This window comes from Phoenix dactylifera, unplaced genomic scaffold, assembly GCF_009389715.1.
Source record: "Phoenix dactylifera cultivar Barhee BC4 unplaced genomic scaffold, palm_55x_up_171113_PBpolish2nd_filt_p 001510F, whole genome shotgun sequence".
NCBI lineage: Eukaryota > Viridiplantae > Streptophyta > Magnoliopsida > Arecales > Arecaceae > Phoenix > Phoenix dactylifera.
This window is the reverse complement of record NW_024068820.1, coordinates 49,204-77,097: the sequence shown is the minus strand read 5'-3', so window position 1 is coordinate 77,097 and position 27,894 is coordinate 49,204. Positions and strand designations below refer to the sequence as shown.

Below are 27,894 nucleotides of genomic sequence, written 5' to 3'. Positions count from 1 at the left end.
AAAAAAAGAAAGAAAGAGAATCTATTCTGTGATCTAACTGCCTCGCAGCAGACACAGGATATTTGCCCAGTTAGAAGTGCAAACCGATGCCAAACGATGTATATGACATACAAGGCCACAGTAGGGATATCCAAGACCTATTTCACTGACTAGCGCAATACCCACCTGCATGTTGACGAATCCTTCGCACACCAAAATTTGGACTCCTGATAAATCATCCAATAAAACCATTATGGGCAAATCATACAAGTCTGCCGTCTTGAATTCAACATCCCTTCTGAAGAACAGAAGTATATTTCATCCGCCGCCATGCAGAAAATTATTCAGTATATCCCTTGTTCTCCCTGCTCAGTCCGGCAGAACAACGTTCAAAAGCAATTTAAAAATCATTACAAAGAGCTCCAAACAAGACAAATCAATATTCACCAAATCACACTAAGAGCAACAGATAATTGTTCAGAAAAAAGGTACCAGATAGATCATCTAAATCTTCGGATCTGATAACACATGCAGCATTTGAATGCATGGATTCAGCAGACACCTGAGCATTACAAGCCCTAATCCTAGACCTTGACAGTAAGCATTTGATAAAGCCATGAAACACCTTGCAGTTTCTCAGATTAAAACCACCTCCCTTCAACAGAACCACCGACACAAATACTTGGGAGGCAAATGACTGAAGTTGCAAACAATTAAAGCTTTGATCTGCAACCTGTTAGCGCTAAAAAGAGGTCACTACGAAGCAACATAAAAACCTACAGGTCACCGAAGATGACAATGATTTAAAGTACCACATAAACAGGTATCACCATATAGGTTCCACAATATGAGCGGATTGTACTATCAGTTTCACCGAACACCTCACAAGATGCCATCACTGGTACCTTAGGCAAGGTGACAAAATAAACCCTGGATAATAGTCCACAGAAAGATTGTCAACTTTACAGAAAGTGTAAGTGATATAAACTAATAATAATAGAACCAAGAGACTGAATAGAGCAAAATTATTTAAGATATTAATTTCATAGCATTTAGAAAACATCTAGACCACAAATAAACCTACAATGGTTTGCGAATATGATAAGCAAAGTGCCACATTTAGGAAACGAAGTACAACAAGGCAAGACAGAGGAAGGATGTAAAGGGATCAGAAAAATAAATTAATTTGAATTTCATCATGGTAAACAAACATAAAAACCTAGAACGCAGATTACTGATTCAAAAATTTCTACACTAGCTACTGCCACATGTAAGCTCTCACAAAAGGTTTAAGAGAAGACATAGGATTGCCTCATATGAGGTTGCTACTTAAACTTGACCAACTACTTGGTTAAACAGTATTCACTACCAATTCATACAAACCATGCTGGCCTTTCAATTAGAACAGGGTAAAATACATGGGTTAAGCATGGCTATAAGTCTCTAATGAACCAATTTCGAGTTAACCTCCTACACAATTACAAGTTCAGCATTCAGGAACAATTTAACTATGATTTGGAAATTCTGTAAAAATTTAGAAATTTGCCAAATTTCATATTCAAATAATTAAAAATTATAAAATATTTGTGTATTTGTCCATATAAAAACAAGCACAGGGGAGATGAAAACAGTAAAAATAACGGGGGAGAAAACCCACAAGCATCATTAATTTGTATTCATATTGGTATTCTGAATTAGTCACTAACAAGTAATAATAAATAAAATAAAACAAAACAAAAGAAAAGAACCCAACGAGGTGATAAAGTTCAGGACGTACTTGATAAGCCAATATTTACAGCAGGTCTTCCAATTATTAACCACCGATGAGGATGCACATTTATCAGTATCACAGATCACCTGCAATATACAGCTTGGTCTATTTGTGGAGGAATCTGTTTAATTTCAGTCCCAAGTTCTTGTTCAATCCTATACCTATCATTAGACAAATATCCAGATCTTAGAACTTCATATGAAGGGGGAAAAAAAAAACCTGTGAGCATATCTATAACAGGGAAAGAGTGCATACAGGTTGAAGCGGTCCTCATAGGTGATCAAATTCACTGCTAAACCAAGGTGACCATATCTCCCCGAGCGACCAACCTGAAAGTATCAAGCAAAAACAAGAATGCAACAGCTTCCTAGCAATATGCAAAAAAAAATGCTGCTAGGAAGATTTGACTTAAACAATCTAAACATGAACCAGCAGGCTTAAGATAGGCTGATCCATATGATCTGATTCAATATGGACTTTCTAACAATTCCCTCTCCTTACCTCCAAAAATGATGCATAGCAGTCTGTTTAATTTAACCACTTTTGTCCCTTTGAAGTAGGATGTCAAGAAAAAAGCAACTCAATGGACAGTGCACATTGGTTATCACACGGCTGACTGATGTTACAGTTTACATATGAATTGTAGCAGACATATCAATGCAGCTAAGATATTTATAAAAACCATACCCGGTGCAGATATGTTTCCGCGTTCTTGGGAAAGTCAAAATTGATTACAACGTTAACAGCTTGAATGTCAATTCCCCTTGTGAACAGATCTGGAAAGACAAAAGATCAACAGTCACAAAAGGATCTAAATGTCTACCAATTTGAATGACCAAAGGAAACTGTTTTCCAATTAAACCAACACAATGCTAATCCAGAAATAGTTTTGAATAGATATAATGCCTGGGCCTACTTCTAACTTATATTTAGCTCCCCACATATGCAATCTAGCTAATTCATGTAGGTAAAATGATATTTATCGACATTGGGCGAAACATAAATTTAAGCAAATGATATTTGTAGGGAGAGTGATATTTATAGGAAAGAAAGACTTGCAGATATGAACCAAATAAAGCAAGAAACAGAGCACCAAGGATCAGATTGATTGATAAATTTCCTGAAAAATCATAAAGACAAAAGGTTGCATATATAATGTTTGAACTATGGTTTCCATAAACAAAAACCAGAGGATGAGTGAGTTCCTAAATATTACATAGCCCAAAAAATGAAGTCCAAAAGTATCACCATCTTTGTAAATGTTAGAGCAGCATAATACGCATCCACATTCTTGATACTTCTCCCATAACATAATGCCAAAAGGAGAGGACTGCTTCCATTCTACAATAGATGGACGAGAACAAGCTTACAGGGACCATGTTAATACTAAATTTTACTATAAACATATCCCAACAAACTCACAACAAGACATGGTGCAGAAGTGTGTAAATATAATCTCCCTCTCTTTTACTTGAAAGCCTAAAACCATGCCATTTGTAAAACATAATAAAGTATACTTACATCATACAAAAGCAGGAATAGTGACTGGCAGAGAGGGCAACATAAACAAGACAGATATCGATACTAAAACTGATTAATATTGATAGGTGGATTTCGGGAGTAAAGTCTCCATAAAATAAAGGTTTTTATACCAGTTGAAAAGTAGTAGAGATTATGAAATGTAATCCCAACAAAAATGGAAATGGCAGTAAGGCCCTACTCAAGATTGTTGAACAAAATATAACACAGAATGGCTCCATTATCTAGGGTGTGCTACATAAAAGAATTGAGAGAGATGAAGACATGTAATGAAATCAGAGCTGCATTAATTAATGAAGAAGTGCTTATGGGATGTTAAGTAACCAGCGTATACCTTAGCAACAAAAAAAATCTATAAAATGTGTCAAAACCAACAATATCCTATTGCTACAGCTGCTGTTAAGAGGATTTATGAATATAAAATTAGGGTAAAATAAATGAGAAATATTCAGATGGATGCACAGTAAAACTAGGATAAATAAAGTTATGATAAAGTATAATGAAGAAATTGTAGGACCACTATCAGCTAAGGACAGGGCAATGAAGAATCAAGATCTGATTGAGATAATATGAGCATATATTGAGGAAAGATACCAGTATCAGACTTCTAAGAATTTAGAAAGTGAATTTGAAGACCCAAAGTAACATGGATGCAGGTCTTAAAGAAGGCTTTGGCAAAAATTACAACAACATAAGAGGTAACTTTTAATTAGAAAAATTGGTAATCAATTATTCATATATTATGTATGCGTTTATGTGTATGTATTATTAAAACAAAAAACTTCATAATGACTATTGATCACATAGTTTGACGATCTGCAATTCAAGTAAGAAAAGGTAATAACAAATATTGAACCTCAAATCTAGAGTCTGTCCTAGGTATTTAAAAACCTAACCATTATATAGACGAAAACAGTTTTCAAAAATTTATTCATATAAAGGTTGGGGTTGGGTATGAGAGTAGTCATAGATCAATAGATGCACTTCATTTCCAAAGCTACATGCCTAAGAATATGCATATGCATAGGTATCATAAAGACATCAATTGTAGGTTATTCAGACAACTAGCAGCCTCACATCACAAGCCATGTCCAGCAACAATTTTATAAGAATTATCACAGCAACCCAATGAAAAAGATAATATTTATTTTAAAGAAGCTAGACAGAAGTACAAAGACATAATTATCGACTATGAATGCAATGTATTCTAACATGATATTAATAAATGATTTTAGACCAAAAACCAGAAATAGTCCTGACTCCTGACAAATAAATAGAAGCTTGAAAGATAAAAATTGTACCTGTACAAACAAGATTCCTGCATGCACCATTGCGGAAGTCATGGAAGACTCGATTCCGATGGTCTTGCAACATTTTAGCATGAATATAGAAGCAAGAATAGCCAAGCTCAGTGATTTTCTTAGCCAATAACTCCACACGGTTAACCGAGTTGCAAAATATAATGGATTGGTTAATTTGGAGCTGTCAAAGCACAGCCAACAAATTCATTATTTTTGCAATCGCAAACATTATGCATAGCGCAAAAATTATAATGGTTAAGTGCAAACCTTTGAGAAAAGGGTATTAAGGCAGTGGACCTTCTGCCTTTCTTCTACGAAAGCATAGTATTGTGTTATTCCCTTCAGGGTGAGTTCATCCATAAGATTAATTACATAAGGTTTTGCTAGGTATCTATCTTTGAAATCCTTGACCGTTACAGGGAATGTTGCTGAAAACAGTAAAATTTGCCGATTTGCAGGAAGGAAACGAATCAGTTGCTCTACTGAAGGTTGAAACTCAGGAGAAAGAAGCTTATCTGCCTGCGGAAGTAGGAAGAGGAACATCTATCAGACAACAGGAATAAGGCAGAATAGATTATTACAGCCAAATATTCCATCTCTATTTCTTCAGCAAAATATACCTTAAACTCTATTCATTCACTATGGCTCTTTGCATTTGAAGAATCAAGCAACGGCAATTAAACTCATGGAAGAAATATGAAGTGCATTTTTTCTTTTGTTATATGTAATGTAATGAAGTAATGCAATGAACCAAAATAAAGAGGTCAACCACAGGGATCATTCACAGATAAAATTCTGACATGCAAAATATTACAAATGGATGAGATACAGTTGAAAGTTTGAAGGAGTCCGATTTAAGAAGGCAGGCAATGTGACCAACAATAAGAAAAAGGTATACACCGGACAATAATAAAGCAAAATATATAGTACTTTACAAATAGAGTATATCAATAAATAAAATCTTAGAATTTTAAAAAAGATATAGAGAAGGAAATTTAACTTCAGATGAAAATTTTGAAACAACTCTTCATTAACCAAAACATAGTCACTGGGTTGACCATTCAAACGATATAGTAGAATCAGTTTAATATATATGGTACCTCATCCATAATAAGCATTGAACAATCCTTCAGGATACAGACACCTTTCTTTGCAAGATCAAGTACTCGGCCAGGTGTTGCAACAAGCAAATGAACTGGTTGATACAAACGCATTATGTCATCCTTCAAGCTGGTTCCTCCAGTAGTGACCATAACTTGAATCCTTAAATGCTTTCCAAGCTCCTTACAGACTTGTGAAGTTTGGAGAGCTAATTCTCTTGTAGGAACCAATATGGCAACTGAATATCAAAAACATCCAAACAAGTTTAAAACTAAAAGATGTAGCATGCAAATTCTAACAGTTCGAGCTCCACACTTTCTAAAAACATAGTGCACTTCAGCCAAAAATGGAAAAACAAAATGTTAGAATGCCATCTAATAATTGAGCTATTTCCCTTAAAAAAGAAACATTTCTCTTGTCGTTAGACCTCATAACAGATAGATGTTTACAAAAAAGTCATGCATATTAGTCAAAAACAAATGTCAGTAGGCTGTCCTGAATATGATCTTTGCTCCTAGAAAATACATAGAAAAGCACATAAGATGCATCTGACTACCAACTGCAAGTGATCCAACTCATTACTTTATTCCTTAAAGATAATTAACCATGTCTATTTAGGTAATTAGAATAATAAATAAGGATAAAAAGAAACCTTGAATAACATTGTTATCTTGATCAATTTTTTCCAATGCAGGAATGCAAAATGCAGCTGTCTTCCCGGTTCCATTCTTAGCTCTAGCAAGAATATCACTTCCAGTCAGTGCAATTGGTATACTTTCTTCTTGGATAGGCGAAGGCCTTTCAAATCCCTTCTCATATATCCCCATAAGTAGCTCTCGCTTCAGAAAATAGTCTTCAAATTCATTGCCTTTAGTTGCAGTGACATCCTGGGAAAAAAATGTGGAAGATAAATTGGCAAGGTAGGTGAAATATTCAAAATTAATTGTGTTCATATCGAAGGATGAAGACAACATATTACATCATTACACCCCAAAAATAATCAGCAGTTCTTGAGAAGGCTAGTTGAGCACACCAAGGAGAATAAGATCTCTATCATACTGTACCACAAGGGTGGATATTATATTTAAAAATTCATTTAATTTAAATTATATTTCCTAATCATATTACACCTTGTTGCAATACATAGCTGCAGCCATTTTCCATCAGCATCATTTAACAATTTTTCCTCAAGTTAAACGATCATACACAGAATCAAATGTCCACATCATCCAGATATAAAAGAATCATCTTAGGTTCAATTTACATTAATTCCTTGTATCCTACAGAACAATTTTCTTTTTTGAGGAACATTTTTATTTTATTTTTCTTTTGAGGAAAGGATGGACTGGCCCACCATTATATCCTACAGACCATTGTGCACCCAATCTTTCAAAGATTTGGTCTATGCACTAATCAAATTAATCAAGCCAAATAATCATCAGAGCATATAAAACTTGTGCTGATCAACAAGTTCCCATTCAGAAGATTTGCCACTTGCCACAATTCAATGGACATGTATACATAGGGATCAAAGAAATGCTGTTCACCAAGTGCACAGAATCTTTTAAAAAAGATGAATATCTTCCATGATGGGTCAAGGGATTCTCCACAACCATCTAGAACCATCACAAAGGAGGTGGGTGTGCGCAACGTGGATAGATGGATGGTAGAGAATATTTCACCCATCGCGAGTGATACAACAGGTTACAGGATTCTGATTAGTGTGCTTTGGTCGCTAGATTTTCAGATTAGGGCACAATTCACAGGCCTACATGGCCAGTCATGGTAGAGGGTCCAGCCAACCAGCAAGGGTAAAAATGGGCACCAAGGCAACGCAATCGAACCAGATTGGTGCTCTTGGAGGCAGAAAAAAGGCAAGTCAGAGGTTAAAAAGGCAATCAATCTGGTGGAGGCAGCTGACAAGGAAACACAAGGCTAGAGAAAAATCCAAATATGACAAGGAAATGTTTCAAAAGTGCTGCAGGACAGAGACAGAATCAAGACGATGCTGATACATATAAGGAGGTTGGAGAATCAAATGCGAGAAACTATGTTCAAAGGTAAGAGAATTATATACACAACTGGAAAATTGAAAGTTCAGAAAATAGAAAATTAAATGGAAGTCGCAAGGACATGAACAGTATCACTGGAAAACTCGAGAGATTTTACATTAACTAGAGAGAGTGCACATTGGAGACATCTATCAGTGCATTAGGGGGGCGTTTGGTATGGGATGATCGTCCTAGGATCAAGAGTGATGTGGGTGGAGATGAGGAGATCACCGTGTTTGGTTGCACCATGGTGATGCTACGTGGAGGTGATTCTAAATCACCTCCACTCCTCAAATCACTGCCCAACCTGGTGATGGAATACCCGTCCTTAAGGTCGAAAATCCAAGATCACCCCAGGACAATGATCCTAAGTTGAAAGTTAAAGACAAGAATACCCCTCAATTTAGCAGAAAAATTGATATATCAATATACCATCAATATATTATGTCAATATTATATATATATAATATTATGTTGATATTATATATTATATTAATGATATATATTATATTATAATATATTACTAATAATATTATTACCATATTATTATTGAAGGATAATTTTTAATTATAGTAGAAATATATTATTATATTTTATATTTATATAATGAAAATATTTAATATATTACCCTATTTAACTTATTTTTAATCAAAATAATTATTAGTATTGAAAAATCTATTTTATATGATTAATAAATATATGATAAGGGCTACTAAAAGTAGAATATGCAACAAAATTATGGAGCTATTATAGGAATTAGCATATTGACTTACATTTTTAATTTATGAGAATTTAAAATACATAAAAAATCTATTTAAGATATATCAGGGGTAATTGTGGTATTATGTGGTAGGTGATCTTGGATCCCCATACCATACCAAACAAGTTACTCATAGATATCCGAGAATTTTTAATCATTGGACCATGGTCTACCAAACACATTGATCTTAGATCACTGGAGATCAAATCACCCCAGCATTTGGATCACCGGAGATCTTAGATCACCGTGGTGATCCTGTTAGGGTTACCAAACGCCCCCTAGATAGCTATAGCGTTCCATCATATACAGAAGGCGGATCTCCCAGTGCATCGAATAGTCAGGATGGATAGTATGCTCCATCTACATAGGATCTGTATGTCTATTCCATACATCATATCCTGCGAGATATGACCGTACATTACACCTCCTAAAGACATGGGTATGGCTTGCCTCTTACTACCCTAAGCAAGGATGATAGGCTCCTACGACTACCAGATGTACATAGAGCCACAATCAAACCAATATCAAACATCATATAATCAGCTCGAATGGGTATAGCATCCAAGCTAATATCAGATTCAACGTCTAGATTACAAACAAGATCCAAACGTCTATGAGGGCCATAAACACAAGCTAGATTGAACTTTTAAAGTAAGCTATTATACATTTTTCTATGACAATACATTATTTGCCATTTTACACTTGTACATGTTGCAAGTTTCTTAATCCACGCTGACTTAATGTCAGTACTGATTATGATACTCTAGTATCATACACCCCTTCAAATACCACTAAAACATTAAAAAAATGAAAATAAAAAAAAACAACAAAATCACTTTAATATTATATTACATAACATAAGCAAAAAATTAAAAATTAAGGACTCAAAATTGCATCTCGATACAATACTTGTACGCAACCCTGTACCATGTGTCGGAATAGGATGGACCAATACCACACCAGTCCAACAAGAAACTGGTACCACCATTGACACTGGTACTCGAATCCTTGTGCATAAGAATAACAAACACCATTGTAACCATATCACAATCCAAACAGCAAATCCGTAAGTTTCTTCTACAGTCCATTCCCAAAAAAATTAAGGTTTCCTCTACAATCTGCTGTTTCAAATTACTATCGCAGCTCAAATCTTGTCCTGTATTCACCAATTCATATATTAGTTGGAACATTATATTTCACATAAATCTAAGATGATTCAAAGGTTCTCCCCCACATTCTCTTCTCCCAGTTGTTAATAGTTATAACAAGCAATCTACCTATCAAAATATTTTCCATCATGCAGCAATCTTACCCTATTGACATCTAAAATTTGCATGCTGACTCTTGCTCCCCACATGCATGGAGCGCTCTTCAACTTCACACCAACAAACAACTATGTTCTTCAACTATAGATGTCAATTGTGAAGAGAAGAAATTGGCTGTGCCCCCATACAGTCAAGAATATTTACAAAATTTTACATTCCATGATCCTTTACAACTCTAACTCATTTTTCTTGGTGTAAAGTGGAAATTGAACTTGTTTTAAAGAACTTTCAGACTGATCCCAGTCTGTTCAACCATTCCAACTACAAACTCTAATGTTTCAAAAACAGGAACCTCATTGCAGATCAAAGGCATGCAGTTTTGCAATTAATGAAATTAGCCTTCTGCAGACATCTAGATTCCAAACAAGCATTTAAGTGCTCACACTTAAGTGCTGATTATGCTAACTTTGCAATTTCTCGAATCAAAAGGCTTAGTTAAACAACTATAGAAGCCTTGATCTCTTTTCTCCTCAATTAAGAAACAAAAATTTATAAATGCATTCCTCATGAATTTCAATTTACACCAGAAGATCGATCGTGTTCATCATTTGTTTAATCTCCATTATGGAACCCATCCGCTGGAGTCCTTTAGCCACTTTAATGACTGCATCTGACATCTCTCCATGAATCACATGTGATGTGTTCTAATTAACAGATTTGAACCTTTCATTAAGTGCCCATCAGGAATTGAAATCAGATACTTTATACCAATGTGATGCCAATCTAGCTTGATAATCAAAACTACTAAGTCAATTATATGATGTAATTTGTGATTGATACTGGATGAATTTATTATAAAACTGGAAAATAATATCAGATCTGAAGCTTGAGTTTGGAAAAAGCATGATGCAATAGCGGCTTTTTGCATATTTGTAACTTCCAACTTTGCACAAAATTCAAATTACCTTTCATGGCATAAACATCGATGTGGACCAACCATTCAATTGATTTGAAGGAAATGGTTAGAGACATAGTTGGTTGTGTTGTAGACAACTGCTGAAATGCAATTGTAGTTCAAATTTTCTCACATAAAAAATGTTTCCCAAAAAACAAATAAGGCCCATACAGTAAATGCAAATATCCTCTCCTTGCAACAAATGCTGCCCCAACAGATGACTGAAAAAGGCAGATCCCTCAATACTAGATGACCTATATCCAAACCATTTAGCAGTTCCAGACTATTAAATTTTACAAAATTGCACCCTACATGCAAATAACAGCTAGATAAAAACAGTACAATTAAAAAAAGTAGAGAAAGTATGAAAGTAAACAACTTAGCAAATCCTATAACCATAGTACGGCTAAAATATTACTTTAAGACAAAATGAACTACATGCAAAATTGGCAGGCACCTCTACAATCTGAATTGTTATTGAAGTGGAGAAAATAACAATTAATGTTCTATTAGACCAATAAGTTAATTCTGTATCTAGCCCAATAAATCAATTAAGTTTGCAGCAACTTGACATTTTCTTCTTTTTTTCTCAACTTAAACCGCTGATGTTCAAACCCAATCACACTAAGAATGAAGGTTTGCCATACCGAGATGGCGAATCTTGCTAGAAACTTTGGTGGGCAGTTGTGTTTTTTTATTTAAAGCATGGACAACCACAAATTTTATATGAAAAAAGGGATGGCTGCCAGAGAGTTATGAAGTAAGTGTAAATAGAATTTCTCGTGACAGACAAGCAAAAAGATTTAATCATGAAGCAATTATCATCAGAAGAGATATTGGTAGTGATAAGTGCTTAATAATCTATAATTTAGTTATCTTTCCATAGCACTTATCAATGTTTTTAAACTGATAAATATATATTTTACCATAAAATTAAATAAACATTGAAATGAATTTAAAATATGGTGAGAGGTAAATAATTCTTTTCTCAAAACAAACTCTAAACTTGTCTCTCTCCTGGTTATAATCTTTCATGAAAACATATAAGGAGGAGATTGTGTTGACCCGATTTGGTAACCTAATGGAGTTGTAATCAAGCTAAGGCTATAATTAAATGGGTTTTGGTCCTGATTCGATCGAAAGTTATAATTAATTATGTATGGGGCAAAGGTTTGATTAACCCTTTTTATTAGGTCACGGTCCGGTTTTTAATCTTGTCTGGTCGAGTTCGATCTGAAGCAGCTTAGCAAGAATTAAATGACAATGGGCTCAAGGACAAGTCAACCATCATGACCCACCTCAAACCCAAAGTCAATTCCCAACCAATTCGTTATCTGCCTTCATATAAAATTTATAATAATAATAACTAAAAATTCACGATTCACTGTTCATATAAATAGTGTCCCGTTAAAACACTGTTCATATGAACAGTGTTAAAAAATAAATAAATAAATAAATAAAAACATAAATAAATAAATAAAAATATATATATATATAGATTCCACTGTTTATCTTCTTCCTCCCGCTGCCAAACCTTCCCGTGATCCCGCCTCGCTCACAACAACTCGATCCCCCATCATCCGCGCGCCAAATTCAAGAGGGAGATCAGCCGGGCATCTTCCGCATCCGGCCATGGCGTCGTCTTCATTCCCGGATGCTCCGCCGGCGATCACTCCTCCGCTGCAATCAACGAGCCGCTCCAATCGTCGGGAATCAAATGCTCCGCATCAGCCCGTTCCAGCACGAGTTCCACGGGGTGCAGCCAGCGACCGGATCCCCCGCCTCTCCTTCCGATCGTAACGCTTCCAATTCATCATTCGCACAGCACCCGGACACCTGCAACATCTTTCCGTCCGGATTCATCCCTAGCACCAAGCCGTGATCGGCTCCCAACCGCCGGAAACCCAGCTCGGCATTCATCTACAGCTCAGTACCCGGCTTCTCCGAGATCCAGATACTCCGCATCAGCACCTCCCATCGATCCCGCGGCCATCTCATCTTCTTCCCTCCACCTCCCGTCGATCCAGCGGCCGGCTTCATTTCCGGCCATTACAATCAAACGCTCCACGGATCCCTCCCAAGATCTAGCCACGCCATTGACGCCATTCATCCACTATAAAAGGAGGAGGGCGTTCGGTGGCAGGGGAGGAGCAGGGTTTGAAGAACAGAGGAGGTTCTGTGGGGAGAAAAAGAAAAGAAAAGAAAAAGGATGGGGGAGAGAGAGTATTTTGGATATTTTGGGAATAGAGGGAGCCGAATGGGAGCGGAAGACTTTCATTTGAAGATGGGAGGTCGTCCGGAAGCCATGCTCGGCTAAACATCTAATCTAGGGCTGGATGAAGCCCTAGCAATGTATCAGGGCATTGTAGTTCTTATTTTCTTTATTATTTTGGAGCTTGTTTAAATTCTTATCTTCAATGAAATATCTTTTTATGATGTTTAAACTTTGAGCATGCCATTTACTATTCATGTTTGCTAAAGTAGTCTAAGATGATCCATGCCTAGGAAGATGAGGTGTGCTGCATCCTAGATTAGCATACTTAGGTAGACACTTCATGCTATACCAAAGATGGATTTTTCTAACACTCTTTATGTTTTTATTTTAAAAGGCTTGTAGCCAAAATTGCATGCCTCTCCAAAAGATAAAAATTAAGAACACAATCCTTGATGCAATGCTATGTGGTGGATTCCAAACCCTAGATCTATTTACTTTGATAAATTCCAATCCGTACTCATAGTTTAATTTAGTTAAATCAAGTTAGCAAATTCTTCTTTTTGATTTATTTTTAAAAGAAAAATAACCTATTCTTCAATCCCTGTGGACCGACACCCCTAATCACTATCCTACAGGATACGTGCTATTGCGTGGTTTATTTTCAAAATTGAAAGAACCGATCAGGTAGTCGGTTCTTATAAGAGCTAGTGATGTATGAAGGTTGTCATCATAAACGAAGTTAGTAAGCTTTTGGGTGTTCTCACATTTTTCTTTATTTATTACCAAAAACACCTTCTAGACTTATTTCACGTAGTTATTGTAATGGAAGAAAGTAGTCGATCAAGGAAATGGACTTCACAAGGCTTTGTCAATGTAAAACTAAAAAAGTAGTGACTTTGACTACATTTGTCACATGCCGTCACTTTGCACCACTAAAAGTTGAAATGAATGCACATATAATTGAACCATGCAAATAGAGGAGTAATCAAGAGAGAGAAAAATTAACAAAACAAAAGAGAGTATTGGGTGTGGAATATGAAGTTAAATGCATCCAATGACAAATGAGATGAATTTCATCAGGAGTTAACACAAGTCGATGGTGTCATGTCATCAATGGATTTAAAGTAGCAAGAAAGCATTAAAATTCGATTTTGAGTTTATTTTATGAATCCACTCATGAGGAAATTAATAAATTTGGAAATTGAATATATGACTTTATAGATGAGAAACAACATCTGATGCAACTCCGGGAAAGGCCACAAGCCAAGCACGACATGAAGGATACTCTCTCTCTCTCTCTCTCATACACACACATACAGTTGCATCTAAAGCTCCTACAACATATTTTATTGGACCAAACAATGAGTCATAGCCCCATTTTAACATAATGTAACATATATCTATCAAGTAGCAAAACAAATTATGGTCGAACAGTATAGGAAATTAAAGAGAAATACTCAAGATGTGGAGAAGGAGGCCAAAAGCAGTGTTATCTAGTTGACATAGAAATGATCTCAATAGCCAAGAGCTATCTCTGAGATAGATCCAAATCTCCAATTATAAATAAATCATGCCAAAAAAAGGGAAACATCAAAGGACAGGTGGTGGACAAAGGAGATGCATATGGCACAGTATTGGATAATCATTAAAAAAACCCAGGAATAGAAGGCAAGAGTCCCATAAATGAAATGAACAAAATTATAAATGATGCAACCACACCTTCCATCCAAGGCTCACAACACACCAGAGGATGCATTACTAAGCCTTATGATATTAATTACCTAGATAACAAAAAAAAATTGTCAAAATTATTTAGATTTTATCATCTATAGTTAATTTCCCCAGATTTATTACAAGGATACATAGAATACACTCTGAGTTATTATGAAGCTTCTGATATCTTCAGAGATGATTATTGTTTGCTCAAAATATTTTAATTGATATGCCAATCTTTTTCCTCCTTTTTTCTAACCATAACCTTATATTCTTTGGCTGAAAAATTGCAGCATTTAAAGACAAACTGGAGAACTGACTAACATAATAGTGGAAGTGGAAAGAAGATCAAAGAAATTAGAATTTATACAAAAAATAGGAAGGAGGACACATACGGCATGGATAGATGGATGTATGAAACCGATCCAAAATAGGTGGGATAAGGCCCGATCACTACGAGTATGGTTGATAACCTGTTCTCCATTCTAATTCTCTTCATAAATCTACAAACTTTCTTGAATTGTCTAACATTTGACAGATTACAAAAAACTATCTTCTCAAATAAATCATAAATCCAAACTATGCGACCAGGATTCTAGGTTGAGCTAGTCCTCAAAAGTAGTTGAAAGGGACCAGATTATCACTATCACATAAATATTGTAGCCAGGTTATATGGTTTGAGAGACATAACGCCACATAAATTGGTATTAGAGATCCTAATAGGAGATGCCAACCAGCAAAATTCTTATATATTTGATTTTTTTTTTTCCAACTTGTCCTTGAGTCAACTACATCTACAATGGCCCCAACATAGATGAGGGTGTTTACCTTTCAACCCCTATCTGCCTCTTAATAATTTAATTTAAGAATGATGGGACAACATAAACTTATGAGGAACCTAGAGCATATCAAGAAGACTCATGTTACTTGCACATTCAAATGGCCACTTGCAGTAGCATGTCTACATCATGCCAATAGGTACTGAATAGATGCAAGAAGAAATGAAGGATGGACAGGATTCCCAAGGAAACATATAAAAATCTGAAGTATGAAAGGAAGATATGTTACAAGCATAAATTGTTGAGATAATGCACCTGGAAATCCAAGATCAAAAGCAACCCTAAGACAGAAAGAGTAGGATCAAAAAGATGCAACAAAAAGAGGAAGAATCAGAACTAAGAGCATTAGCTGACTGAAGAGATCAGGCCAACTAGGATTTCTTATACAAATATATTATACATAGAAGATTACCTCTTTGGTCATCCATCTTCACAATCACAGCATTTCAAAAGACAATAGAATAAAATTTATGCCACTGGTCCAAAGCCCACCCATCTTATGCTTTATCCTCTTCACAGAAACAGGTATCACACTGTGTTTCCTCCATCTCTTTCAAATCTTTTCATCCTTCAGTGAGATAAAGCCATACATCAAAAATTACTTCTTCTAGCATTAATCACTCGCATCAAACAGAAACCGGTGCGATGTCACAGACTGGATGCGATCTACCCATTAAAGGATACAATCCCCTCTTTCTAAAGGCAGGCATGATTCACTACCTCCACAGTTTTATCCTCTCCAGATACCACATCCATATGTGAGGATTTCCTTCTTTTTAAAATCAGTTGCATGCCCCCCACATGCCGAATGCCGGTTGGGATCATATGATGAATCCCAAGGATTATAATGACATTTTAATCTCAGAAATACCTTTGCATATCTTCAAGGATCTATAAGTATTAAACTGTGTAATGCATCAATAAGATTGAATTCCTTCATGTTAGGCAAGTTCTAGGAAAGCAACTTCATCCCAGATTAGAAATGACATATTAAGGAAAACTGGAAATTATCTACCAGAAGAGACTAGAATCGGAAGAGGGAAAAAATCAAAATGATCAACCGTAAGTGGACAACTAAAATTAGTAAGTAAATATTAGTTACAGGAAAAGACTTCTGAGCAAACACTAAGTCAAAATCAATTGCTTACTTATTCTTCCAGATAAACCTAAACCTGAAGCTACAGATAAGACCCACATTGGGCGCACTAAATGAAGCTTTAGAAGTATTATATAAGAAATAAGCATAAGAAAATGCTTAAAATCGAGCAACCTTGCAAACACCTGTCACAAATTTAGGAGAAAAGTGTTTCAAACATCGCAATCAAATAATATATATATATATATAGATAAAAATTCCCGTCATGGATGGCAACTGAAGATTTAGAAAAAGGAGGATCACTTATTAAAACAATTTAATAATGACAAATATACTAAAGTTAGCAATATTCCCCCAAGAGAAATGTATGTATGCAAATGGAATTTACCTCTGTCTTGTAGCGCATATCAGGAGGTGGGACATTCAACTGTGCCTTCCAATCTTGAGAACTGAAACATGAGGTGAAAAAAGTCAGAAGTGTGGATAAAGGATTTGACTATTTCTTACTGAAAAAAAAATCCACAATAGATTTCTGAATGATACTTATTTTAAAAAAATAAAAATCGGCACATCTCATACCAACATAGTTATTTGGCATATTTCGGATGATTCAGCTCGCAGATGCTGTGCATAAATTGAAGTGTCATACACCATGTGCATGCACGTGCTTGCATGTGTTTGCTTGTGTGTGCAATAACATATGCAATACACCCTGCCACCCCCCCTCAAAAAAAAAAAATGAAAATAAAGAAAATAGTTCAAATTACCATTTTTCAAATCAAAAACTGCACAACACCAGCCATTACATAATAGACGGAAGAATAGTCGTGAACATTCATAACCTATAAATTCATCAACATATTAAGCAAGATTCGCCATCTCGATACCGGACCCTGTACCGGTGCCATACTAGCATGTGTCAAAACAGTATGGTACGGAGTTTTTTTGGCATACCGAGCTTACCAATACTCGGTACACCACCCATACCGGACACCGATTTTGAACCAATACGGTACGGTACACCCCATACCACCTGATTCGAGCCGATACGGCGTACTATGATATCAAGTATTGCTAAAAAAATGAACTATCTTCAAAAGTTTTAGCAAATGATTAGCATGTGCCAGGTGGATCACCAACAAACCAACAAATCAATTCGGACAATCAGAAGCATATTAGGTAAAATAATGAGGTAATTCTTTTTCTACCTATCGCGACTAAATGACAGATTGCGAAAATATCTTTACTAGTTCCAACTTAAGGTAAGCATCCTCATTTTACGGATATAAACAACTAAAAAATAATGGAATTTCAGATTTGAAACTATAGTTTAATACTGCCATGCCAAAGAAATTTAGCATAAGGTTTCCCAGTTTACTGTAGTGGCAACATCAAAGCTACTACGTATAAAAATGTCGAATTACGTGAAGCACTACATTATGCCAAGGAGGGGTCACTGGTTAGCACATCATTATATACCAGTGTGAGAATGTCATTATTTGAGGCAAATATCATACGGAAGAATCCATAGTGGAAGAGAATCATACACATCAAAAACCTTCTGATTGCGTGTACTTCACAATATAGGACATTGAATTACAGGGAAAAATTTAATGTCCTGATATAAGCATAATAGAGAATATAATCTCATCTGAAAAAGATGGAAAGCTCAATCTTAAAGTAGAAAAGTAAGATCAAGACAATCAAGTAACATTAAACAGAGTATATGGAAGTTTAAATGCAAGATTTTGTTTTAAATGGAAAAAGATTAATGATGATTAGCAGATACAAACACACTGCGAAAAAGCATGATTCTGCAGTCATCATGGCTGCATAATAGATATTTAAGGCATTAGAAGTGATACTTTCAAATGTTTACAAAAAACATGAGCATATGGGTTCATTAGTGGAGAAGCCCAAAAAAGGACCACCACAATCCAACAATCTCCAGATCACCACAAAAAAGTTTCTTTCACAATAAAGAACCTCTTAACCCTTATTTAAAATCATTAGGAGCAAGTACATGAAGACATTAAATTCATGGGCAAGTTTCATAAATCAAGAACAACAAATGCAACTAGAAATGCAAAGTAAATTGTCAAGGGCAATTATTGAACATTATTTAGGCCTCAGTTTAGGTAAGTTAATAGATTGACCCAAAAGTTTAAAGAAGCTCACTGTTTTTACTAAACAATACACAGCTTCCAGGGATATGCTAGATATTTCTATAATAATTAGTAGAAAAGGCTGCATTAGGCCTTTGCATTCAGTAGCAATGTACATGTTTTCGTTTTAACTGCTACAACCATAACTAAGGACCAAGTATACAACCAAATTATTTGTCTGGCATGGACTATTGTAAAATTTTTGTGATCTCAAGGAAGTTTCAAATGAAGTCAAGGCGTGAAATTCTCCACATGGCATGGCTCATAACCAATGGTTTTAAAATCTGAGATATTTATCATCTCTGCGGAAGACCAATCCCAGGATGGACAGAGATCTCATATTATCTCAGCTGAGATAGAAGATGGGAAACTTTTGGAAAGAACTGAGGCTTTCCAAGATCTTAGCCAAGGTATAGAAACCAAGACATTAAAACTTCAGCCAATATGGTAAAAACCCGGACTAATAACCATCTTTAGCCATTGATTTGTAATTTATTAACCAAAAATTCTATGTAATATAGTACAAAAGTGACTAGAAAATTGATAACATATAGGTCAATATCTCAAAATAAATTGGCCTAGATTTTATATAGACCATATTGATAGGGACGAATACCCGTTCCAACTAGGATTTTAGCGAAGATCTAGGATAAGACGGAAACCTTGTTTGTATCTGAATTGTTGCCTTGCCAGATGTATTTCAATTTTTTGCCCAACAAAAACAAACAAGAAGTTTAAACAAGTTTACCTATTTCAGCCCCTATGGGACATTTTGCATAAATCAACAAAGCTTTATCAGAAACACATGGTTATGTGCGTGTTTCAGTCATAAAAACAAATTTCTTTCAAAATATGAATAATGGACCTAACTTATATAATGAAGAATCAAGTGATCTGATGAATGACAAATTCAAAATTATGCTCTTAACTGCAGAACTCATATACCCATCAGGTCTAATTTGTCTCATCTTCCAGCAAGGTCTCACCATTTGGCAAACAAAGTAATCATGATATAATTGCATAACTATCATTATTTTATATATTCACGCAAAATACAAATTCTTAAAATAACAACAAAGAAAAGAATGACAACAGCATTCGGCCTATATGAGTAACATACATTCCTGCCTATGAAGCACAACTCTCAAGAAAGTTCAACATGAGGTAAGCATTTTCCTACCAGATAATAACTTGACATAAACCCTGTTATGAATTCTACCGACATTCTTTTCTTTTTAGGGGTGAAATTATTCTGAGGCCAAGATTTTATTTAATTTATCTGAAATATAAATATGTTTTTATCTCACAAAAAATACGTTAAACCATACAGCAGGCCTTTAGGGTGTCTCAAGTTCATCCATCATTACATCCTAACGTAATTATACTTAAAAAAACATTTATGTACCCATTTTCATATAATAGGTCCAGAACAAAGAAGGTGATCGTTATTTAGTAATACTTGTCAATCACTTGGTGCCTCATTTCCAACTATCGGACTTCCATTTGAACTTTAGATTAATTAATTTTCTCTCATTTTCCAATGTTTATCCTCAATAACTCAATCCCTATTCTAATATGGTCCATGATATGCCCAGAATAATAATAAATACATACATATATACACACATATATCTGTATGTGTAAGTCCTATAAAAATATCACTTGATGCTTACATAGATTAAAGATCACTTGCTCATGCAGCAAATCATTTGCACAGCCTTTTTTCCACGCACCCCCTCCCCAACTATAGTAGTAATAACTAATTAATGCAATGACCTATACTCATTTTCTTTAACACCTATCATATAACTTCATGCAATACTTTATATGATACCCACTCTTCTCCCAAATATTTTTACAAATTGCCTGCATGAAATCATTGTCTAGTTGATTTCAAAGTCAATCAAAAGCCCTTGACTTTCATAGGGATTACCAAATTAACATTCAACATGGTTCACCATGCTTTGGTTATCTTTCCCTTGTAAATGTTTTGATTTTAAATTGTTACTTCTCTAGCTTCTATCCACTCCGACAAAGAATCATCCAAAAAAAAGGATATTCTGAATGTGTCAACCCATTCAATACCAAAATTATAAGCCATGCTTCATGACAATGTTGCCATTACTTGTAGAATGCAAGAATAGTATAGCTTTTAATGCTGTTAATGCATTATTATATTTCTTATACTTATTACTGATATTTTTCCATATAGTAATGCATTAAATTTGCCTTCCATGCTCGGACTATATTCATTGTGTCATCACACTCGTAATACTCATTAAGCAACTTTTTACATTTGCAAAAATCTTGAGAAAAATAGACATTGTTGTAATCAATATTTAAGGCAGGGCAGACAATATACTTCTAGTGTTTCAGGTCTTTCAGGAAATTATTGCATCTCATTATTTTCTGCTGTAAGAAGTGCTGAATAAACATATCTTGCTTTAAAAGAGCATTCTTATCAACTTCAATCTGAAAGTACCAAAACACTTAAAGACAAGCAGAGGTGCAATAATTAAGGAGAAAAGGTCTGGAAGAAGAAATTAATGGAAAGGTCATATACCTATATTAGGGACACTACTGAGTTAGTTGTGGTAATCTGTAATAATGTAGGTTGCTAGCAATCCCTTAGATGTTCCTTGGAGCTTTCTGCTCGTCTTCGGAGATGAGCCTAAATCACTCATGTAACATGTATTTTGTTACTGTAGGAAAGGATCTAAAAATTGAAACATTTCTCCTAAAATATTAAAGGAACAAGATACACTTGGCCAGAGTAAAAAAAGATATGAAAAATCAGATTTCTGGACCATGGTTACAAAAAATTAAGATGTCATTTTCGATTCTTAGCGGTCAACTTTCATGTTTTATTTAACCTGGTATGGATTTTAAGCATGAAGATCCACACCAAGTTGTAGGTCCAACATCTTAAATGAGCAGCCCACAGATCTGAACATCTTAAAACACCAACTTAGTTTGAGATGAGTTGCTTAAAATTCAAATGTGATAAGTTTAATCACGGCTCTAATACAAATGCATAGCATGATGACTTATAGCTTATCTCCAACTCAAAGGGGTATTTGGATGTGCGCTTGTGCTAATAACATTTTGGGGCTGCCTGCTTTCTAAATGACAATTTGAGAATAGTAGGGGGGAAAGGGTTATGGAAGGATCTAGTAGACTCTGACTTAAAAGATTTAGGAAATCACAAATCAACTCACAAAAGGTTTGAGATACAACACATAACTATAAAGCTGAAAACTCCTATCAAATTTTGATTTCCTAAATCATCTCACAAAATGTTTAAGATACAAAGCATAACTATTAAGCTGGAGACTCCTAAACAAATAAAGGCTAATAATCAACGGTATAGCCTAGAAATTTTCTGTAGAAATATAATGTTGAAGCCGTGGTATCTTGAATAGCACACACAAGCATCTAGAATAGCACACACAGGCATCGCATTGCCTAAGTGAATTATGCCAGTGTATTATGAAGTTAAATCTCCTTGGATTTATAAGGAGCCTAGTAACTAGGCAAATGACCTTGATTACCTAAATGCCCTTTTATTTCCTCCTACACATCAAAATAGACCTCTTGCCAATAAATATCAGCCAAGAGATCCAAAAGAGTTGGGGCAAAAAGGTAGCAACAAAGAGAAAAGCACAACAAAATGGAATATTTGCTATTAAAATAACAGAAACCAAATTTTTTAATCTTTTCCAACCATTTGTGTCATCTACAACTATTAACAATTTGAAGTCAGTTTGACAATAGGCCTCCTAAAGTAAATGAGATTGAGTGGGGGGAAGGAGGATGTGGGAGGAGAGGGAAATGGGGAGGGAGGGAATGGTGTTGGGTGGTCTCTGTGGAAGCACCATACCAATGAGATATATAAAATACCAAAACCTCTTATGTTTCCAAGATCATAAGAGGTATATGAATGGTACGATGAAGGAAATTATTAGGCCAATCTTGTCTCAATTGAAACATTTTGTATAACATTTTTGGCAAACTGAAGACTTACTATAATTTTAAAATACTGCTGAAAGATGTTAGAAATAAATTTACTAATTGCTATAATTATATATACAGCTGAAAATACAGCAAACAATTAAAGAAATCTATTCTAAGAACTATATAAAGGTGGAAATAATTTCTGAACTTTTATACTTTTATTCCAAAAGTACCCCTATTCTTAAAAATAGTTTAATAATTTCATTAAAGCAAGATACACCAAGTTTAATCTCAGCTTAAGAAAACTCTCACATAAGAACTTGCAGAAAGCCAAGATTTCCACCCTATCTGTAACTCTATCCCATCTCAATCTGGTATATGAACCATCCAACCTAATCTTCCCCTTCCTTAAAATCCATATTCCCATCCCATGGGCTTCCTAACCAACATGGATCAGCTCTTTGGCAAATAAGTATTCATAATCTTGGATTTGCTTAAATTAAGCTGCATGAGAACAGGCCCCATCATCAACTTAAACATCTAGGACAATTTATGATGGGCCATTCATATAATAATCATTGCATATTCTCTTTTATGCTACCTATGCATATGATAACCCTTCTTAAAATGAGATATAAGGATTTTGATCATGGGTTAAGAAAACTTTCCTAGAAAAACTTGAATATAGCCAAGACTCTTACCCCATCTCTAACTCCATCTCAACAACTCCAAGCCATTCGAAAGTGGCATTAATAAAATCATCTAATATGATTTCTCACTAAAATTTCTTAAAGAAAGAAAATTTCTTGATTTTCATTTAATATGACTTATATATATTATATTGTTAATTTATAAATCCTTTTATTTCTTGAGTACACATGCAAGAGCATGTACAATATAACCAGTAAATATAAAGGGAGGAACATAACCAGTCAACAAAAAGGGAGAAGGGATATAACATGAACAAAAAAAACCTTTGCAAATTATTCACAAAGACCTGCAAATTTTCCTAAAATTTTATTTATCGTGAATTTCTGTTTATTTTGCAGAACTTCAAAAACTGTAATAACGTGTAGCCCTAGTAAATTCGGTCTTAGACCTTTTTAAAATTCAGGATTAAGATTCTCTACCTTCCTTAGTCGTCCATACCTTCCAAACCATGAATACATAACAAAAGCCTCCACCAAGGACATGTTTGGTTTGACGTACGTCACGGGTCTGAACTAGGATTCCCCTGGAAGTGCCAATGACATTTTGTTTGTTTCAACAAAGCCTGCCACTTGGTATGATAATCAAGTTATCAAGTTCTGACTTCACTTAAAGGGTGTTGCTAACTCCACTAAAAGAGTCTTGCTTTGGTCGACCTCCGGAGGACAACAATTTGCTTTTCCAACTGTCGATTCTCTTTTTCATTTTCTTTAAAGGTGAGCCAAAGTCAAGTTCCAAGAAGTTGGTAGGTGAGAATTATTTCCATGCTTGCCAACCTATCCCAATCAACCTTTTGACTTCAGACTTCTTAATTGAAACAAATGATAGATGTTGACCAAACTTTCACCCTACAGAACACTTGTGTTGGACTCAAGATTCATCAAACGACTTTAGAAAGTAGTTGTTCCCATACTTTTTGCACTTTCTCCCAACCAAAGATGCCCTAAACCTCTTTTATATATGGCTATACTATATTTAGAAGAAACGTAATGCAGATGATTAATACAAGATGATATTACAAACAGACATAAGAAAATATTTTTTTCTATATTTAGATCTAACAAAACTCCTCTTTAATATATTTGGTCATGAACAATGTTAGCTCAAGGATTGTAGTGTCGGAACCGAGGCCTGGACTGGTTGCCTGATGGCACGGATCGATACGCTTCCATATCGTTCCGTGCCGGGCCGTACCAACATTGTAGGAGGTGGGGAAGAGGGAAAACGAAGAGAAAGGAAGAGAGAGAGAAGGGGAAAAGAGGGAGCGAGAGAGAAAGAGGGTGAAGATGGTCGGTAAAGGGCTAAGGAGCCGCACGAGGGGGAAAAGGGGCTCCGCCTCCAGTTTTTCTATTTTGTTCGAAACTGGGGTCCTGGAGGGGGACCCTTTTTATTTTCAAAATTTTTAAATGAAGTCAGCAAGGAGATCACTATTTCAAACACAACAGAAAAATCGGAGGCGGAGCCCCTCCTCCACCCCTTTGGGCAACTTTCTGCCCTCTGCCAGCCGGCCGCCATCAAGGTTCGCCGTATCGGTACCAAATCCGTACCGGTGCCACACTAGCATAGTGTCGGTACGGTAGATACGAATTTTTTTGGCGTAGCAAGAGTCAGTACACCATCCGTACCGGTACCGATACCGAACCGGTACAGTACGGTACGTTCCGTATGGTATGACATATCATGGCCGCCACCCTCCCTCTCTCTCCCTTCCTCTTTCTCTCCCTCTCTCCCCCGCTCTCTCTCTATATTTTTCTCTCTTTTCTTCTACTTCTCCCTCTCCGTCGTCGATTTCTCGTTTTGGTTACCGAAGTCATCTTGGTCCGCCGCCGATACAACTTAGAACGCCCTGAACCAGGCGGTTCGGCATAGTTTCATCGACCATTGATACAAAGACTTATTCATGTCTAGTGATTTTTGTAAAGGCCCACATCACTTCGAAACCAAGAAGGGATAGCAACAATAAATCAGGAAGATACAATGTCTACTAAAATTTTATATGGAGTAGATGGGTAGGCAACAAGATATTATGTCTTAGGAGCATTTGCGGGCTAACTATTGTGATCTGTCAGGTGGGCAGAACATTGAGTGGCGGATGACCCCATAAAAGTGTTTCTATATTTTCTTTCATTACTCAAGTGATGGAACCCACATCACCTGGCTTTGGGAAGCCATCCAAATTGAAGTTCAATTGGAATGAATATAAATTGAAGTTGAATTGTCATGCCGAGAGAATTAGAGCTTTAGATGTTGTTCTCCATATAACATGGTGAATTTTCAGCTCGACGATACACATAAATTATGGATTCAACACCTTAAGTAATGAATACCAAATCTCACGTCACTTTACATACTTACCCTATTTCTTACTAAATCTGATTATATATATTTATCAGCATAGCAGTTTTGTACCCATAAATGGAATGCATTCACTTAGTTTCACATTTTCCATCCTTCACTTTCAAAGCATGTCAATAAAAGCATTTCTTAGGCTCTTACTTGATTGCGATGCCATTCGGATCTCCAACCATTAAACCAAGGAAACGATATTACCCTTTTTTTTATAGCAGTTCTAGATGAAAAACTGAGAAGAAATGAAGAGGATTTCTTGACATAAGAAACACCACTACACAAGCTTTAGTGCATAGTGGACTAAAAGCAATGAAAATGAATAATATTAAGGTACGAATTCTACAAAAATGTATAAGAGACCCAAAAGAATGCCACTAGAGGATAATTAGCCTAACGACTCAGTCTGGTATAAGTCGCTTAGAATGGTTTTACAGATGCGCAAAAAATGGCCAGTCATTATGAAGAAGAGTCTTGGTATATATTAAGTGAATTAGGCACTCAAATGTCATTGATCATGGCAGGGCCCTTCCCTTTTTTTTCTCTCTCTTTTTCTAAGCAAGCATCAAATCTGATTATATATTTCTGCTTTCAATTTCCTCCTCAAGATCAATATGTCCACTTATCATATAGACTAGCTGAGAGATTTAAAATAGGTAGGTGGCAAGGATTTAACATGCCATAGATTAAGCATATGGTGCAGGTTCCAATTTTCATGACCAACTACATACACATCACGACCACCATCAGCTTTTATAACTGCCTCCCAGACCTGGGAAGTTTTCCAAAAGGAATTAGACACAATTATCTGACCAGCTGTCAACATAATGAAAATCTTCACGCGTTGTGCCAGCAGCCCTAACTTCCGCCAGCAGACCTGACTTCCGCCAGCAGACAGGAAAAAAAAATCTAAGTCCAGTATGACAACACCTTCTAATTCCAGGATGATGAAGATTTACATTGCATACTTGATAAAGAAAAGCATCGGGTTTCATTTGTATGTGTTCTGGCATCTAGTGAAACAATATTGGCTACGAGAACCCTAACTAGAAGAAGCACTTTGTTTATAGCTGGATATCAGCGTATGAAAAAAAAACAATAATTTGTGTCATTTGGTTCTTAACGTAGCAGCAAAATTTATAAGGACATATAAGCTAAATAGCGAAAGACAATTTTTTTTCCTTTAAATCTTCTTCGTTTTACCTGGAATCGATGCTAGCGGACTGAACTGATTTCATTACTTCGCTGGTTCCAGAATCGTTTCCCAACTGATGCCTTCTCAACCACTGCTGCTGCTGGTTATGCTGGCCCTGCACTGGATTCCGCTGCACATATTGCTGCTGTTGCTGCGGGTTTCTCGCATAAATGTTAGGGTTTCCGCCCACGTTCCCTCCGCGGCCGTTGCCAATTCCGGGAGGATATCTACCACCTCGATAGTTCATCTCCACGATTTCGATCGGTTCTTCAAGCACCGATTCTCCCACCCGATAAACGAACTAAATCGTATTCCAAAATCAAAATAAAATCCAAGAAAACAACGAAAAAAAGAAATCAAGAACCTGCAATCAAAATCTAGGGTTTTTCGCCTTGAGGAGAGGAGGAGCGAATAGAGGCGAAACCAAAGAGAGATTCGGGCGCTTCTGCGTTGATTCGAGGATCGTTGGAGCACCGATCGGAAGAAGGGACGTGAAAGGAGGGTGGGTTCAGATGGATCCGGAGATCAAAATGACGGCATTTCTTTCTCTGTGGACGAAGAGTTGGTCGGAGAAGGGCGGAGCAACTCTAGTGAGGGTTTTTTCTGAGCTTTAATTTAAGCGCCCAAGATATGGAATGACCGAAAAGCCCGTAGATGGATCTCGAAACTTCGATGCCGTGGATGAGGATCCACTTCTAATTCTTCCATAGGAGGATATATTTCTTAAATTAGGTTTCGGTTGAAAATGGACTAAATTTTCCTACCAGGAGAAATAAAAAAAAGGATTAACTCCATCAGGCATCTGAAACTGAACCTAATCAATTTGAAACCAATCCGTAACTAGAATCTTGTATATCGTACAAAATAATTTGTATTGTTCATAATTTGTATGTGATTGTCAGTTAAATCATAGGGTAAATGGATCATCAGTTGTTTATAAT

General features: G+C 35.8%; 1 protein-coding gene across 2 annotated transcripts; it reads right to left on the bottom strand.

Moving 5' to 3' along the window:
• Positions 1-367: 367 nt before the first annotated feature.
• Positions 368-27,554, bottom strand: LOC103710295 (DEAD-box ATP-dependent RNA helicase 8-like). 2 transcript variants are annotated; one of them, XM_026805891.2, is made up of 11 exons: positions 26,962-27,554; positions 16,974-17,034; positions 6,344-6,578; positions 5,691-5,929; positions 4,858-5,109; positions 4,591-4,771; positions 2,438-2,526; positions 2,006-2,079; positions 1,757-1,911; positions 792-909; positions 368-712 (listed from the first exon to the last, which is right to left on the bottom strand). In XM_026805891.2, the coding sequence occupies exons 1-9, from the start codon at positions 27,198-27,200 to the stop codon at positions 1,833-1,835; spliced, it is 1,449 nt and encodes a 482-aa protein (XP_026661692.1). In that variant the 5' UTR covers positions 27,201-27,554; the 3' UTR covers positions 368-712; positions 792-909; positions 1,757-1,832. The 2 variants fall into 2 exon arrangements, with proteins under 2 accessions (XP_026661692.1, XP_017699082.1); XM_017843593.3 differs by having other exon boundaries at positions 371-909; positions 26,962-27,254; positions 27,318-27,554.
• Positions 27,555-27,894: the final 340 nt, after the last annotated feature.